This window comes from Orycteropus afer, unplaced genomic scaffold (genome assembly GCF_000298275.1).
Source record: "Orycteropus afer afer isolate SDZICR_OR568_19922 unplaced genomic scaffold, OryAfe1.0 scaffold00038, whole genome shotgun sequence".
Classification (NCBI taxonomy): Eukaryota; Metazoa; Chordata; class Mammalia; order Tubulidentata; family Orycteropodidae; genus Orycteropus; species Orycteropus afer.
The window spans coordinates 757682-774095 of NW_006921625.1; the positions used below are offsets into that span (position 1 = coordinate 757682).

General features: G+C 48.9%; 1 protein-coding gene across 1 annotated transcript in view; it reads left to right on the forward strand.

Moving 5' to 3' along the window:
• The window catches only part of CFAP46 (cilia and flagella associated protein 46), a 110433-nt gene that overhangs the window by 64519 nt on the left and 29500 nt on the right, over positions 1–16414 (forward strand). Inside the window, exons 29-36 of the mRNA XM_007936879.1 lie at positions 2719–2867; positions 5549–5647; positions 7718–7850; positions 8802–8948; positions 10522–10722; positions 10893–10999; positions 11507–11683; positions 12202–12337. Of these exons, the coding sequence (XP_007935070.1) occupies positions 2719–2867; positions 5549–5647; positions 7718–7850; positions 8802–8948; positions 10522–10722; positions 10893–10999; positions 11507–11683; positions 12202–12337 (1149 nt within the window). The remainder of the gene's footprint in view (positions 1–2718; positions 2868–5548; positions 5648–7717; positions 7851–8801; positions 8949–10521; positions 10723–10892; positions 11000–11506; positions 11684–12201; positions 12338–16414) is intronic.

Here is a 16414-nt window from a genome sequence, read left to right on the forward strand (position 1 = left end):
AAGAACACGCGTGACTGAGCGTGGGCTGCATGGGATGACCTCCCCAGCTCCACGTCACGCCCACTATCACACCTGCAGTTGCCTCACAAGTTGCCGAGATTGGGATCTGACGGCTTCGGGGCCCTTGCCCAGCCCACCCTGTCCTGCCTGTTGTTGGGCTTTGGGCCAACGGACTCTCAGTATGCTGTCTTCTGTGCGTGGCTTCTTTCACTCAGCGTGGCTCGGGGCAGTCACCCGTGCTCCTCCAGGGCGGTGGCTTGTTCATTTCCGTGGCTGTGCAGTATTCCATTGCATGAACAGACCAGACCTCACCCGCCCACCACCTGTGGGCAGACAGTGCAGTTGCCTCCAGCTCCTGGCTTTTACAGACGAAACTGCTATGAGGATGTGTGCACACCCACCGTGTACTGCATACCCATGTGTTCAGAGCACAGGCCCAGCGGGGACGTTTCTGGATTTTAGCACATGTGTCCACTGTGGTAAAACCCATTGCTGTCGCGTCGCTTCCCACTCATCGCTGCCCCAGCTGGGACAGCACAGCTGCCCTGGAGGGGTGCTGGCTGCAGTCTCTGCAGAAGCTGATCGATCCCCAGGCCTGGCTTCCAAGGCGCCACTGGGCGGGTTGAAACCAGTGACCTTTTGGTTGGTAGACAAGTGGCAACTGTGGCAGCCAGAGGTATTGACAAGCTGACTTCCAAAGCGGTAGTGCCAGTTTCCGTTCCCACGTCCAGTGACTGAGACCTCTGCTGTTCCACACCTGTGCCAAGCTAGTGCTGTCCAACTTTTTAATCTTGACCATTCTGATGGGTGTGCAAAGAGGTCTGGTTGCATAGTGAGTAAGACATTTGGCTTCTAACTAGAGGGTCAGAGGTTCAAACCCAGCAGCCACTCTGCGGAAGACAGACCAGGCAATTTGTACATTGTAAAGATTTACAGCCTTAGAAACCCACTGGGGGTCACTGTGAGTCAGAATTGACTCGCTGGCAGTGGGTTTGGTTTTGGTTTTGGGGTGAGTGTGGTTAAGTGGACACTTGATTGACTCTAGTGGAGACGGACACCTTTTCAAATGCTCACTGGCTGCTGGACGCTGTCTTTTGCAATGTGCCTGCTCAGATCCTCGACCCACATTGTATTAAACTTTCTGTCTTCTGCTTTATCATCTGGAAGGGGTCCCTTATACTCTCTGATGAGAATGCCTACGTATAACAGGCTGTCTTCCACTTTGTGGCCTCCCCACTCACTTAATGGGGTATATATATATACACACCAATATATATATTGGTAATGTATAGCCCTCAGTGACTTTCTTGGTTTTGGGGCCAGGTTTCAAAGCACATGTCAGAGTTTGTGGCTCTTGGTTTGTGGCCACTGGTAGCTCTGTTTGTCTACCTCTGTCCTTATGGGACTATACATTCCTTCTATTTTCTTTTTTTTATTGTGATTTGGGTGAAAGTTTATAGAGCAGTTCTGTTTTCCACTCAGCAGTTCATCACATTTTGTTTCGTGACACTGATAGCAATCCCCACAATGTAACAGCTCTCTTCCCACTTCCTCCCTGTGGTTATCTTTTCTCTGTGTCCTTTCCTATGCATTCCTGTGCGCTGAGCTGTCTCCCTGTGCAAATACTGCCCTTCTGATCTCCCGTGGTTGATTGTTCTACGGAGTGCACCTACAGTGTAAGTGTTCACCTTATGCACCTGCCTACTGTTTGTCTGGAAGCCACAGGAGTGAGTTTAATTCCAGGCCTGAAGGATGACTAGGGGCCATAGTCTTGAGGGTTTCACCAGTCTCTGTCAGACCAGTAAGTCTAGTCTTTTTTTATGATTTTGAGTTTTGCTCAACACTTTTCTCCCACTCTACTTAGGACCTCATGTACTGATCCCTTTCTGAGTGGCTGGCAGTGGTAGCCAGGTACCATCTAGTTCTTCTGGTCTCGTAGTCATGTAGGCTGAGGTTTGCCTGGTCCACTATTCCCTTGGACTAATTGTGTGCACGCATCTTTGGTCTTCTTCACTCTTTGCTCTGGGTGAGGAGAGACCAGTTGTTGCATCTAGATGGCCACTTGCAAGCTTTTAAGACCCCAGGTGCTACTCACCAAAGTAGGATGTGGAACAAAGTTTTTGTGTAGTATGTTATGCTAATTGAGCATCATGTCCCCTGTGACCAAGGTCTCAAGCCCACAGGTCCAACAACTCACTCCCTAAGGATGGTTGGCTGCGGCTAAGAAGTTATCATAACTTTGTTCCCTGTTAGTCCTATTTATATGGATATACTTACAGAACATCTAAATACATATGTAGAAATATCATGTGTGAAACCTATATATAAAACACCAAACTCACTGCCATCGAGTCATCTGCCTCATAGTGTCCCCTCCTTTGGCTGTTCCTTGCACTCTTCCTTGTGTTTCCATGTGTATTTTTGAGTCAGCTTGTCAATTTCCATTTAAAAACACAAACAGAAAACCTGGCAGAAAGGACATCTGTACATGTGGTCTTCCCCTCCATGGATGTGCCGTGTGTCCTCACACTTAGGTCTTCTTTAATTTGTCTGGACTGTGGGGCAGCTTCCTGCAAACACTTGTCAAGCACCAGTGGTGGGCCTGCGCTGTGCTTGGAAGTGTGCAGGATGGTGTTTTCTGCAGAAAGACCCTACAAGCTCTGGACTAACTTCCCTCTCTGTTCTCTGACCGTACATGTTTCTTGTGTGTTTTCATAGACATACACTTTATATTTTCTGGACCACCTGGTCAGTGCACTGAAGGAGATGTCCCTTCACGAGCTTACGATCCCAGTGCTTCAGCTGGGGGTAGTCATTGCAGACTCTGTGGTGGACAGCAAGAGCCTTGCAGACCTCTACCACCTCAGGTCAGTACAGAGCCCAATGTCAGGGAGATGGACACATTTAAGTGGCCAGAGTGAAAAGTTCCTCAAAGCATTAGAAAAGCAAACAGCATTTTAAAAAGTAATAGTGTGGCTTGTTATGTGTGCAAATAATAGAGTCTCTACAATTTGTAAAGTCAGCAAAGCAGAGAACTTGAATATTTCAAAAAATGGTGTTTTTCATTTGAATTTTCTACATGATCTTGACTTAAGAATTGCACTGTGGTTACTGAGAAAATGTCCTTTTCAGGAAACACACACTGAAGAATTCAGGAAAAAAAGAACATGTTCAAATTCACTTGCAAATAGTTTAGAAAAATATGTGTGCACACATGTGTGTGTGCGTGCATGCATGCATGTGTGTGTGTGGAGAGGAAAGGACAATAAGGTAAATGTGTGTGGGTGTGTGTATGCAGAAGGGGAGAGGAGGATAAGGTGCGCATGTGTGTGCATGCATATGTGTGTAGAGAGGAAGTGGAGAGTGATAAGATGTGTGTGTGTGTGTGTGTGTGCACACGCGTGGAGAGAGGAAGTGGAGAGTGATGAGGTGGGCGTGTGTGTGTGTGCACACGCATGGAGAGAGGAAGTGGAGAGATGAGGTGGGCGTGTGTGTGTGTGCACACGTGTGGAGAGAGGAAGTGGAGAGTGATGAGGTGGGTATGTGTGTGTGTGCACACGCGTGGAGAGAGGAAGAAAAGAGTGATAAGGAGTATATGTGGAGAGGAAGGGGAGGGGATGATAAGGTGGACATGTGTGTGTGCACACGCGTGTGGAAAGAGAAAGAGGAGAGGGAGATAAGGTGGATGTGGTGAGGTGTTCACAATGAAGGAATCTGCATGAAATATGTACAAGACTTCTTGGTAGTATTTGTGCAAGTTTTCTGTAAACCTGAAATCCTTTCAAAATCAAGTTGTTTTAAAAGGATCAGAGCAGAGCTTTTCTGCTTGATGGTGGGAGAGGAGTGGCCCAGAGCCCACCAGTGTGCCTGATCTTCAGCTTTGACAGTGACTATGAAATAGTACTGATGGATTAAATTAAAACAAGTAAATAATAAAAATTTTTCTATCTGAAATTTGTCAGAGCCACCTGTATTTTTTTTTTTCCTGCTAATTTCAGGCAAGTCGGACCCGACTCATAGCGCCCCATCCTTGGGTTTCTGAGACTGTATCTCTATGGAAGTAGATTGCCCAACCTCCTTCTGAGGAGTGGCTGGTGGATCTGAACCTCCAGCCTCTGGTTAGCAGTCAGATGCCTTAGGCACTAGGCCACCAGGGCTCCTATACTAATTTCAGGAGCTTTAAAAATCATTAAAATATGACCAAACTACAGTTATTTTTCTCACCGTTCTGTAGCTCCTTTTTTAAAACTTTGTCCTGTGATTTGAGTGGGACTTTACTGAGCAAAGTGGTTTTCCATTCGACCCTACGCATTGTGATTCATGACACTGACTGCAATCCCCTTGCTGTGACGGCGTTCTCCCCGTTTCCTGTGTCTCCCATCCTTGTGTCCTTCTTTCCTAGCTGTGTTGTCTTCTCCCTGAGCCAAATCTGCTCCTTTGATCTCCTGGCCATTGTGGTAAGGAGTGTGTCCCCTCCAGTGGGACTGTCCACCACATAGGCCCGCCTACTGCTTGGCTGAAAGTTGACCCATTGGGGTGAGTTCGGTTCCCGGCTTGGAGGGGACTGTGGCCCACAGTCTTGGGGATTCCAGCAGTCTCTTTCAGACCAATAAGCCTGGTCTTTTTTTTTTGTTAGTGATTTTGAGTTTGATTTCATGCTTTTCTCCCACTCTATCTAGGACTTTCTGTTGTGGTCCCTTTTAGAGTGATCGGCAGTGGTAGCGGGCACCGTCTAGTTCCTCTGGTCTCAGGGTCCAGGCAGCTATGGCTCACATGGTGCCTCAGTCCTTTGGACCAACTGTTTCCACGCGTCTTTGACCTTCTTCATTCTAGTTTGCTTCTGATGGGAAGGGACCAGTAGCTAGATTTCAGATGGCTGCTCACTTGCTTTTAAGACCTTAGACACCAGTCACCCAAGCACGATGCAGAGCATTGTCTTTGTACACTGCCTTATGCCAATTGAGTTAGCTGTCTCCCAAGATTCTGGTCCTGAGCCTGAAAGCCCCGTGATGTGTTAAGGTGTGTACTGTGGCTAAGCACGTTTCAGAGCCTCACCCCTATTGTTCTGTGGCATACAGCACTCGCCAACGTGTGCGTGGACTTATCCTCTGTCCACCTGCCTGAGGCTGTGGTGCATCCCGTTTGCCTCCCTGGACCTGTCCAGCCTGCCTGTCTGCTGCATCCCTGTCGACTGTTGTCAGTGGCAACTGACACTGCAGGACTGCACGTGTAGGAGCTTCTCCCTGGATGTCTGTAGCTCTTGCATGTTTAGTTGTTTGTTTTTTCTTTTTTATATTATTGTGATTGGGGTTCAGGTTTACAGAGCAGAGGCTGAAAGCTGCACCTTGGATAGCTGCTCACGAGCCTTGAAGACCCCACTTGCTGTGGGCCCCCGCAAGATGGAGAGCACCGTCTTTGTGGACTTGTGTGCATTGATTTTGGAAGTTGATGGTTTTGTGCCACACACTGGACAGTCCCCACAGAGTTTTATTTCCTGGTCTCCTCTCCACCATATAACCTCATGAATTCCGCTTGTCCTTCCCCATAGACTTGCCCAAGTGTGTTCCGACCTGAAGTTGAAAGAGGCGGCAAAGCACCACGAGGATGTGGTTGGCCAGACGTACATTGGCGAGATGGAGCAAGCAAGGTACCTTGCTGCATGTGACACCATGCAGGCCCTTGGGAACATAGCCTCTCCTGGGCCTGGCAAAGGGTACAGAGGTGTCTTTTGTTGGTATAAAGATGGACGGTCTGACCCTCCTGACATGTTGAGCTAGGAAGTGGGACAAGTGTGTTGACCTCGGGTTCTGTCCACTGGTCACTTGGTGGTCAGCTCCATCAATTTGGTCAGGTCCCACCCCTCCTCTCTCCCTAAGCCCCCAGGCAGGTTTGGGGAGGCACAGAGCCTTTGGGGTCACCAGACCAGCCGTGCTACTACACTGGGACCCCATAGAAGCCTCACTTCTCTGGACAGTGAGGTCTTGGGAGGACCCTTGGCCCACAGCATGGGGGATCAGGGTGAGTGTGGAGTAGGGGCCCAGTGTGAGGTAGGGAGGGGGCCCAGTGTGGGTGGGGAGGAGGCTCAGTGTGTGGGCTTGTCAGGGGACACTGCATGGTTTAAAATCAGGAAGGGAGTGCATCAAGGTTGTATCCTTTCTGCATATTTATTCAATCTATATGCTGAGCAAATAATCCGAGAAGCTGGACTATATGAAGAAAAACGTGGCATCAGGATTGGAGGAAGAATCATTAACAACCTGAGATACGCTGATGATACAACTTTGCTTGCTAAAAGTGAGGATGACTTGAGGCACTTACTGATGAAGATTGAGGCACACAGTCTGCAGTATGGATTACATCCCAATATAAAGAAGACAAAAATCCTCACAACTGGACCAATAAGCAGCATCATGATAAATGGAGAAAAGATTGAAGTTGTCAAAGAATTCACGTTGCTTGGTTCTACAATGGAGGCCAATGGAAACAGCAGTCAGGACAATAGATGACGTGTAGCACTGGGCAGGTCGGCTGCAAAGGAACTGTTTCAAGTGCTGAGGAGCAAGGATATCTCCTTGAGGACTAAGGTGTGCCTGACACAAGCCATATTTCCAATAGCCTCGTATGCATGTGAGAGCTGGACAATGAATAAAGAAGACCGAAGAAGAGTTGATGCTTTTGAGTTGTGGTACTGGCAAAGAATGCTGAAGGTACCATGGACTGCTAAAAGAACTAACAGATCTGTCCTGGAGGAAGTGTGGCCGAGATGCTCCTTGGAAGCAAGGATGGCCAGACTTTGTCTCACCTACTTTGGTCATGTTGTCAGAGGGGACCATTCCCTGGAGAAGGATGTCATGCTTGGTAAGGTGGAGGGTCAACGAAAGAGGGGAAGGCCTTCGACAAGATGGATTGACATGGTGGCTGCGACAATGGGCTCAAGTATAGCAAGGATCATGGAGCTGGCGTGGGATTGGGCAGTGTTTCGTTCTGCTGTGCATGGGGTCGCTGTGAGTCAGAAACGACTCGATGGCACCTAACAACAACAAGAACAAGGCTAGCTGCTATTCCAGCTAGTGGTCAGGGAAACCTGAACGTGGTGGGGGTGGTAATGATGCTGGAGATTGGGCAGGGCAGTGCATTGGCAGGGAGTCAATGTGGGAGGGGCCACTGCAGGGAGCAGAGGATGGGTAGGTGGGGGAGGGTGGTAGGCCAAGAGGTTGGGCAGAGTGGGGATGGGGGGAGCCTCACTTGGCTCCTGCGTGGGGTGGGCACTAGAAGGTTGGAGTGGGGTGGCCATACCCTCCTTTTCTCAGGACTGCCTGGAGCTGGGCTGCGCTGAGCAGTAGGGGTGGGGAGAGGACCCAGGTGGAGCCTGAGGCCAAGGTGTGGTGGGAGAGTGGTGGGGAGTGGAGTGGCAGGAGGCAGGTGGGTGATGGGCTGGCAGGTGGCAGGGCCATCCCTTTGAGATGCGCATTGTCACTAGTCAATAGAAGCTGGACACAGGAGTCTGGCATTGGGAGAAGATGGGCTGCACATTATGGGAGCTGGGGTCCTTGTGGACACCTCCGTGGATGGTGGCATCTCACTGTGGTCTCGGGGAAGCCAGGCATTTCTGCCAAGGAGCTTATCCTGTGTCTTCCTCTGAGCACCGTCAATCTGACTTCGCTGTTGGCCGAGTTCACTGTCAGTGTGACTTTATGGTCGCTCGCACTTCTATCAGCTGCAGAAAAGAAATTGCCCTGAAGAAGGAGAAGAACAGGGAGCCTCTGGTGGAGGAAAGCCTGGGGATGCCGACCGAGCTGACAGCCCCCGTGCAGCCAGAGGCCGTGCGACCCCTCGTGGCCAAGGACAAGGTGAGTGACAGCGTGGTAGTCCACACCAAGGAGCCCGATGTGTTTATTCTCTGTGTGGTGTGCCCAGAATGTTGGGCTGGTGAGAAGCACAGAGACATGTGGCTGTGTCCCCCCAAAGAGGCCCTGGAGGTCTCCCAGGGAGAAGAGATCTACATATGGGACAGATTCCCGTGGGTGGCTGTTCAGGGCCAGACAGCAGTGGCAGGAGAACAGGAGCTCCTGGGACAGAGCCAGCACTTGGCAGCATGCAGCCTGCAGCCTGAGAGTGACCTGGTGGCCTCCTGACCTCTGCCTGCTCACCAGCTCACCTGAGATGGTGGGACATCTTTCTTGTGGGTTTGCCAGTTGTAAAGTAACCATCCCAGCCACAGCCACGCTCCTGAGGAAGAGCGACACGCTCTAAATAAAAGGACTTTGTTTCCAAGGGAGACCAGGGTCTGTGTGTGGGCCAGCAAAGCCGACGTTCCACAAGGCCCATGGGAAGCAGCAGGTCATGGGGCTCAGGTGTGACCACCACCCAGAATCACCGAGCGTCAGGGATGTGCTGGTCTATCCCCTGGCCAGGGTGCTGTCGACACACGGTGTGGGGACCCCATGCCGGGGTCCTGCTCAGGAGTCGGCTACCAGCTGACCCTAGTGGGAGCCAGCTCCACCATCCATGCAGGGGCCCCAGAAGCTGTCCCGGAGCCAGCCGTGCAAAGCCGAAGGTGGGCTTGTCAGGTGCGAGGTGCAGGGTGAGGAAAGACGGTGTCCACGCTGCGCAGACGCTTGTTGGGGAAAATGTGCACTAGAGCAGAGGGGGGGTGTGTGTGTGCATGCATGCGAGTACAAGGCCTGGGGTCCCCAGTGCTGGTGGACACCACTCCCGCCCACCCGCAGGTGGGAGCAGAAGGCTGTGACCCGTATGCAGTCACTGCAGCGGAGGGGGCCCTGGGGTCTGGTGTCTTACAGATTCTGAAGGTGAACAGAGAGACCGGGAAGGGCCTGGACGGAGAGTCCTTCCCCCTCTTGTGGGCCCTCAAGGCAGAGGTGCTTCTGGACATGGACCTGCATCAGCCTGCGAGGCTGCTGCTCGCCGAGGCCCGCCTGGCCTTCCAGGTTGGGGCCCCTCGTCTGCAGCTCACCTTGGCTCCGCCGCCCACCTACCCACTTTCCGGGCAGGGCCCAGCTGAGCCCCAGGCCCTGCAGTGGCTGAGCACTGCCCTACTCCCCGCCTCATCGCCCCGACTAAAGGCCTCGTGCCAGGGGTGGGCCTGGAACAGAACCCTGGGAGAGGGTCCAGACACTGGAGCTTGAGGGGCCCACAAAGGCAACGCCTAGTTGGGTCTGCCATGAACCCTGCCAGAGCACATGTCCCACCTGCCCCAGATGGCATCTGCAGGCCCCTAGGACCCCAGAGAGATGAGTGGGCCCTTGGGGAAAGACAGTGGTGACGAGCAGTACAGATCAGTGGAGTGGGGTGTTTGTTTATTTTAATTTTTTTTATTGTGCTTCAGGTGCAAGTTTACAGAGCAGAGTTTGTTTTACATTCAACTTTTAGTGTCCATTTGGTTTCACTCCCCATTTATCATCCCTAACCCTAATCCAGTCTCCTCTCCTCCCTGCCAAGTAACCCCTTGCCCCCTGCCATGCCCCTCATAGTTATGTACCCCTGTGTGTCCAGTTTTCCCTCCATGTGAGTGTTGCCCCTCTGGTGCCCCGTGGTCAATTGCTCCAAGGGATACATTGCCATAGGGTACATGGGTGCGTCACCCTGGGTTGAGTGGTCTGCATGTATGTTTTATTTACGTAGTAGGGGTTTGCTCTGAAACTATCTGGGGGTGGGGGTGCAGGATCCATGATTGTGGGGCTGGGGGGGCTAGCTGGCCTCTCACAATTGCAATTGACTGACAACATACATTATAAATAATGTATGTGTTACCAAGACAGCGACAACACCCATGACCTGTGTGTGTGTGTGTTACCAGGACAGCAACAGCACCCATGATGTGCGTGTGTGTGTGTGTGTTACTAAGACAGTGACAATACCCTTGGCCTGTGTGTGAGCATGTGTTACAAAGACAACACCACCCGTGACCTGTGTGTGTGCATTTGTGTGTGTGCATGTGTGGGTGCATGTTCTGTGTATATAAGTGGGTACGTATATTGTATATTTGTATATGTGTACCAGTATACGTGCATATGCATATACATGTATGTGTGACTATATGCATATGTGTGCATATATGTGCGTACACATGGGTTACACGTGTGTGCGTGCATGCATGTGTGTATAGGCATTTGTGTGTATGTATACGTGTGTGTGCACTTGTGTGCGTGTATGGATGTGTGTGTGGGGAGGCATATATGTACATATGTATTTATGTATGTACATGTGAGTACATGAATGTGTGTAAGTATCTGTGTGTATACATGTATATTAGTATGTGTATCTGTGTACATATGTGTGCGTGAGTGTGCATGACTGTACACAAATGTGTATGTGCGTGTATGCATGTGAGTACATATCTATATGTGAATGTGTGTGCATGTGTATACACATGTGTAGATTGTGCATGCATGTCTGTGCTGTGTGTATACATGTGTGCACACATGTGTGTGCATGTGAGGGTTTTTTTGTGTGTACACATGTGAGCATGTGAGCCTCTCTCTCTCTATGTATCTTTTGTAGGAGCTCCATGACCCTTGTGCAGAATCAAAATGCTTGCATCTTCTCTCCGAGTTGGCAAACAAGGAGAAGAACTATGGACAGGCTGAGAAGATGACTGAACAGGCCCAGCGCCTGGGCGGAAACGAGGAGTTTTGGTACCGCTCCACCCTGACGCTGGCAGAGACGGTCCTGTCCTCAGAAAAGGAGGACAGATATGTGCTGGTGAGAAGCCTGCACAGGGTGAGGACGTTCTCTGGGCAAGCGTGCTCTGTCACACAGCCTGAGGAGACATCCAGGGTCTCCCTTCTCCCCTCGGCTGTGGCCCTGGCCGTGGGCAGCAGGGTTGTGTCAGCAGCAGTACCAGGAGGTTATTGACACCAGCATCTCCACAGGTGTGCCGTCTGTTTCAGAAACTCATAGGTACCTTCTCCATTCTCAAGAGGGAGCGGCCCAGCAGGGCCCCTCTGTTGGAGTTCATGACCACTGACCTCGAAGCCAGGTAACTTCTGTCAGAGCTACTGCTAGGGGACTTGAAGAGTGGTTTACTTGTCCATGTAGTATGTGTAAGCCTTGCTTCAAACCTGTGGGAGTTGGGTGAAGCCGGGTGCCTACCCTCCACCAGCTCTGGAAAACCCCACCTGGTCCTCGGCTCTGGCTCAGCCCGGGCCCTGGAGTCAGGGAGGGCAGACAGGGGTTTCCTCTTTCCACTGGGTCTTTTCCTGTCTCTGAGTGTGGAGAGCACCTTGAGAGGGGACCGTAGACAGCCTCATTTGCTCTAAACCCCTTGGACAGCTGAACATTTAGTGCACGGGTTTGTCCCTTCCATGTGTTCCTTTCTACTCAGGAGAGTGGGTGTGTGTCTCCAAATAGACACATCACCTGGGGTGGCTGGGGCAGCCCAAGGAGGTGGCCTGGTTGATGTCCAATGGCTGTTAGGCGCGGGTCGGGGAGTGCCACAGCCACGTGCAGCCTCGCCAGGTGCAGACCAAACAGCCTGCCTCCTCAGGTGTGTCAGCCTGCAGATCCAAAGCATTGAGGAGTCCGTCTACAGCGAACCCTCTGGGTATTCACCGCTACTGAACAAAATGGACGAGTGCTTGCTGGAACTTGAGAAGAGGTTCATCCAGTGTGGCCGAAAAGAGAAGTGTGTGGACATAAAGCTGGAGCGTGCCAAGATAAAGAGGTAGGACACACTGCTGCTGGTACCACATGTGCAAGGGGGCCGCCCTGCTCTCTGATGTGTCCTCACCATCACTTACCCACTGCCTGCCTTCCCAGTGCCTCCGCCACCTGCAGGCCTGGGACCCACCTTGCTACCTTTCCCCCAGAGGCTCGGCTCTCCTCCCAGGGTCACACCTCCTAACCAGTAGGACCTTCCTTGTCCCCAGGCCTCATGGCCGCTCACTCTTCCTGGAGCACCCTGCGCTCTGCAGTGGCTTTGGGACTTCCCACAGCGTATATCCTGGCAGCCCTCAGCCCATCCTGCCTGAGCAACCACCTGCTCAGCCACCGCCAGGGCCCAGGAAGTAGCAGCACCCTGGGGATCTGCTCCCATAAAAATGATTGCCTTGGCAGCCCTATGGGGCAATTCTACTCTGTCCTACATGGTCACTAGGAGTTAGAATCGACTCTGTGGTACACGGCAACAAGGACCTAATGCTTTCAAGCTCTTGTCCTAACCTCCTATCTTGTGTCATAAAGGTTAAGTGCCCAAAATGAGAAGGAGGAGGAGCAGAAAACGGCATGTTACCTCGAAGCATATGACTTGACCCAGAGAGCCGTTGCTGAGGAAGAAGAGCTGTTTCACCAGGTTCAGGGCTTGCTGTCCCATCAAGACGTACGTGTGCTGCCATTGTGTCACCCTCTGCCCCTTTACCCACTGCCAGCAGCATGTAAGGAGCCACGTGGCGTAACAGTTATGTGCTGGGCCACTAACTGAAAGGTCAGTGATTAAAACCTGCCACCCGCTCCACTGGACGAAGATGAGACAGTCTATGTCTATAAAGATGACGGCCTTGGAAACCCTATAGGGCAGTTCTACTCAGTCCTCTAGGGACACTGAGTTGGAATCGACTGGGCACACACCACCACCACCACATCTTATTAATAAGTGTGTGTTGTACCACCTCTCTGAACTTACTTGGTTGTTCCCATCGACAAGTAAATACACACTCCTGTGTCATATCTTAAAAGCATACCAATCAGCTTCCACTGCTGACTGAGAGACAGCAACATCTGAATCAACCAAAACTTGACAGAATACAGGAAACAAAGACTCCCCAAGCCCTGGATGTCAGACAGTGATGAACAGTGACCCCTGAGAGGCAGATCACCCACCTGTGTTCAAGGGCACTGCAGCCACAGGAAGGGAAGCCCTGAGTCATGACAACCACCAGCTAGAGGAGACAGAGCCAAGAGCCCAGTTAGGATGGGAAACTGGGGTCCACAGGACAGAATGTGAGAGAGGTGAGCATTGCCAGAGGTCCACAGAGGGCCCTGGAGTGTTCAGCCAAGTACTGGTCAGCAAAGACTGGGGAGTGAACTTCCTGAGAACAAGGAAGAACCACCCAGAAGGGATGTGGGAACAGTGCTGATTTTACTCAGGCCTGGGAATAGCCCCTTGTGCTTCATGGAACACCTGAGATAGGAGGGTCTCCCCTCCATCAGGGGAGCAGCTAGCCACAGATGAGCATGGCTTCAGACCCATCAGAAGGATCTTGAAGATCTGCATCCCAGAGCAAAGCTTACGGGTATTTATAGGAATACCGAAGTATTTACCATCCAGAAAGGTCATATGCAGAGTTTAGCAACTAGTCACAAGTCGTAAGTCATGCAAAGATGTAGGAAAATATGATGTGTAATGAGGACAATCATCAAGCCATTGAAATCAGCCAGAACTGATATGGATAGTAGAACTGTAAGACAGGCCTTTAAGACACTTATCAGGACTGTTCTCAATGTTCCAAAAGTTAAGAAGAGACATGGAAGATATAAAAGTGACCCAAATGAACTTTTAGAGAAAAACTACAATGTGCAAGATGAAGGATACACAGAATGGAATTGATGGCAGATGATAAAGATCCAAGAGCCTCATGAATCCCAAGCATGAGAAATACACCATAACTGAATTCTTGTCAACCAGTAACAAAAAGCACATCTTAAAATTAGCCAGAGGACACTGGGATCTTAAAAGCTTGCAAGCGACCATCTAGAGGCAATGAGAGATCTCTCCTCATCCAGAGCAAAGAAGAATAAAGAAAACCAAAGATGCACAGAAACAATTAGTCCAAGCAACTAGCATACCACATGATCTTCGGCCTATACAACTATGAAACCAGAAGAACTAGATGATGCCCAGGTACCACTGTCAACAACTCAGAGGGGGATCTATATAGGAGATTCTGGATAGCGTGGGAGAACAATGTGGAACAAAACTCAAAATCATTAAAAAAAAAAAAAAAAAGGACCAGGTTCACTGGTCTAATAGAGCCTGGTGGAACCCCTGAGACTATGGCTCCTAGCTGCCCTTCAGGTCTGGAATTGAACCCACTTCTGTGGCTTCCAGCCAAGCAAAAGATAGGCATATGAGCTGAACATTTACATCAGGTAGATACACTCCTTGAAGAGATCTATCATGGGAGAATAGAAGGGCAGTGTATACACAGGGAGACAGCTCAGGGGGCAGGAGTGCATGGGAGGGAAGGACACAGAGAAGAGGTAATTATGGGGAGGAAGTGGGAGGGGAGCTGTTGCATTGTAGGAAATTGCAGTCAATGTCATGAGACAAAGTTTATGTGAGCTGCTGTATGGAAAGTGAATTTGCTCTGTAAACTTTCACCCAAATCACAATGAAAATTAAAATTAAAAAAAAAATGAATGCATGTTTTCTACAGAGCAGCAGGGATAAGGATGAAGACAGGTTTCTCAGTGTAAACAATGCAATTGAAATGATTTCCAATCAACAGCTATGAAGGACTGAAGGGGGGAAACAACTGCCAATCTAGAATTCTATACCCAACAAAAGTATCTTTCCAAATTGAAAGTGAAATGAAGGTTTTTTTTCAAATATACAAAAGCTAAAAGAATTCACCAGCAGAAGATCACAAAAAGTGTTAATGTCAGTCCTCAGGCAGAAGGAAATGGCATCAGAGAGATTTGTGGGTCTATACAAGAAAAGGACAGCATTGAAAACATAAATGGCAGTATTGTCTCTTGTTATTTCAGTCTTCTTTAAGAGATAATGGACTATGAAGATAATAACAGTACTGTTCAGGGTTTGTAACATAGCTAGAAATAAAATACATGACAGCAATAGCATCAAGATTAGAAAGGGAGACGCAGAAGCATACAGGCTGGTTTTCACAGTCCACATGAAGTGGTATAATACCCTTTGTGGGCAGATTGTGATAAGTTAACAATGCATACTATACACCTTAAGGCAGCCGCAAAATCAATGGAGAAAAATAGGTATATCTGATAAGGTGAGAAAGGATATCAGGTGAAATCGTAAAAAGTATTCACTTATTCCACAAGAAGGCAGAAAAAGGGAAAAGGAGAACACAGAGCAGGTGGGACAAATGGAAAAATAAGTGGCACAGTGACATGACCTTAAACTTAAGCATCTTAATAATCACATTAAATCTGAGCCATCTAAGCACCCAAAGTAAAATCCAGAAACCGCCAAATTGTACATTTTTAAAATTCAGCACTCAACTATTTGCTGTCTACAAGAAAGCCACTTCAAATATAAAGATATAATAAGTTGAAAGTAAGTTACCATACGAACACTAATCGAAAGAATTTGGAGTAGCTAAATTAACATCAGACAAAATAAATCTCAAAGATATTGCCAGGGACAAAGAATTTCACTTCACAGTGTACAGGGACCAACTCTGAGAGGCTTATTAATCCTACACATTGATGCATCCAGTAACAGAGTTTCGAAATAAATTAATCAAAAACTGATAGGAGAAATAGACAAACCCACAGTTATAGTCAGAAATTTCAAGACCTCTCTCTCAGAAATTAACAAGTAGCCAGGAAGTCATCAAAGCACTAAAAAATTTGAACAATGCCATCCCAGTGTGACCTAATAGACTTTCATACACCACAAACAGCAGTCCACTCTTCAAGTTCACCAGCAGCACTGACCATCATTTAGGTCATAAAAACAAGTCTCAATAAATTTAAAGGGATTTAACTTGTACAAAGTCAGTGGAATTAAATTAGAAATAATCAAACACTGAAGTATAAAATAGGTGACCCACAGGCACAGAAAACAGCCTGATGTTGCCAGGGTTTGGGTGGGCGGAATAGGAGGTGGCTCGGTGGGCCTGGCGCTTCCTTTAGGGGGGAGGGAAATGGGTTCAAATGAGAGAAGTGAGGGTTGCACAGCACTGTGAATGAGCAAAAGGCCACTGTACTGTACACTTTAAAATGGTTTGTTTTATGTTAGGTGAATTTTACCTCAGTAGAAAACCCATAAAGATCTGATGGAAATCTCCAAATATTTGGAAAGTAGATAAATAACACACCCAAATAACTGAGAGTGAGAAAGGAACTGGAAGGAACCTAGACAATATTTTAATTGAGTGAGATTATATATATATATATATTTTTTTCTATTGTTTTTATTAAACCTCCCTTCCCCTCCCACCCTTGGTAACCAACAAAGAAAATTTCCCTCCATATATAAACCTTTCCTTGACTTTTACAATAATGGACTAATACGATATTTGTCCTTCTGTGATTGACTTATTTCACTCAGCAAAATATCCTCCAAGTTCATCCACATTATGTGGTGTTTTGCAGATTCTGTGTTATTCTTTAGGGTTGCATAGTATTCCATTGTGTGTATGTACCATAGTTTGGTTATCCATTCCTCAGTTGATGGACGCCTAGGTTGTTTCCATCT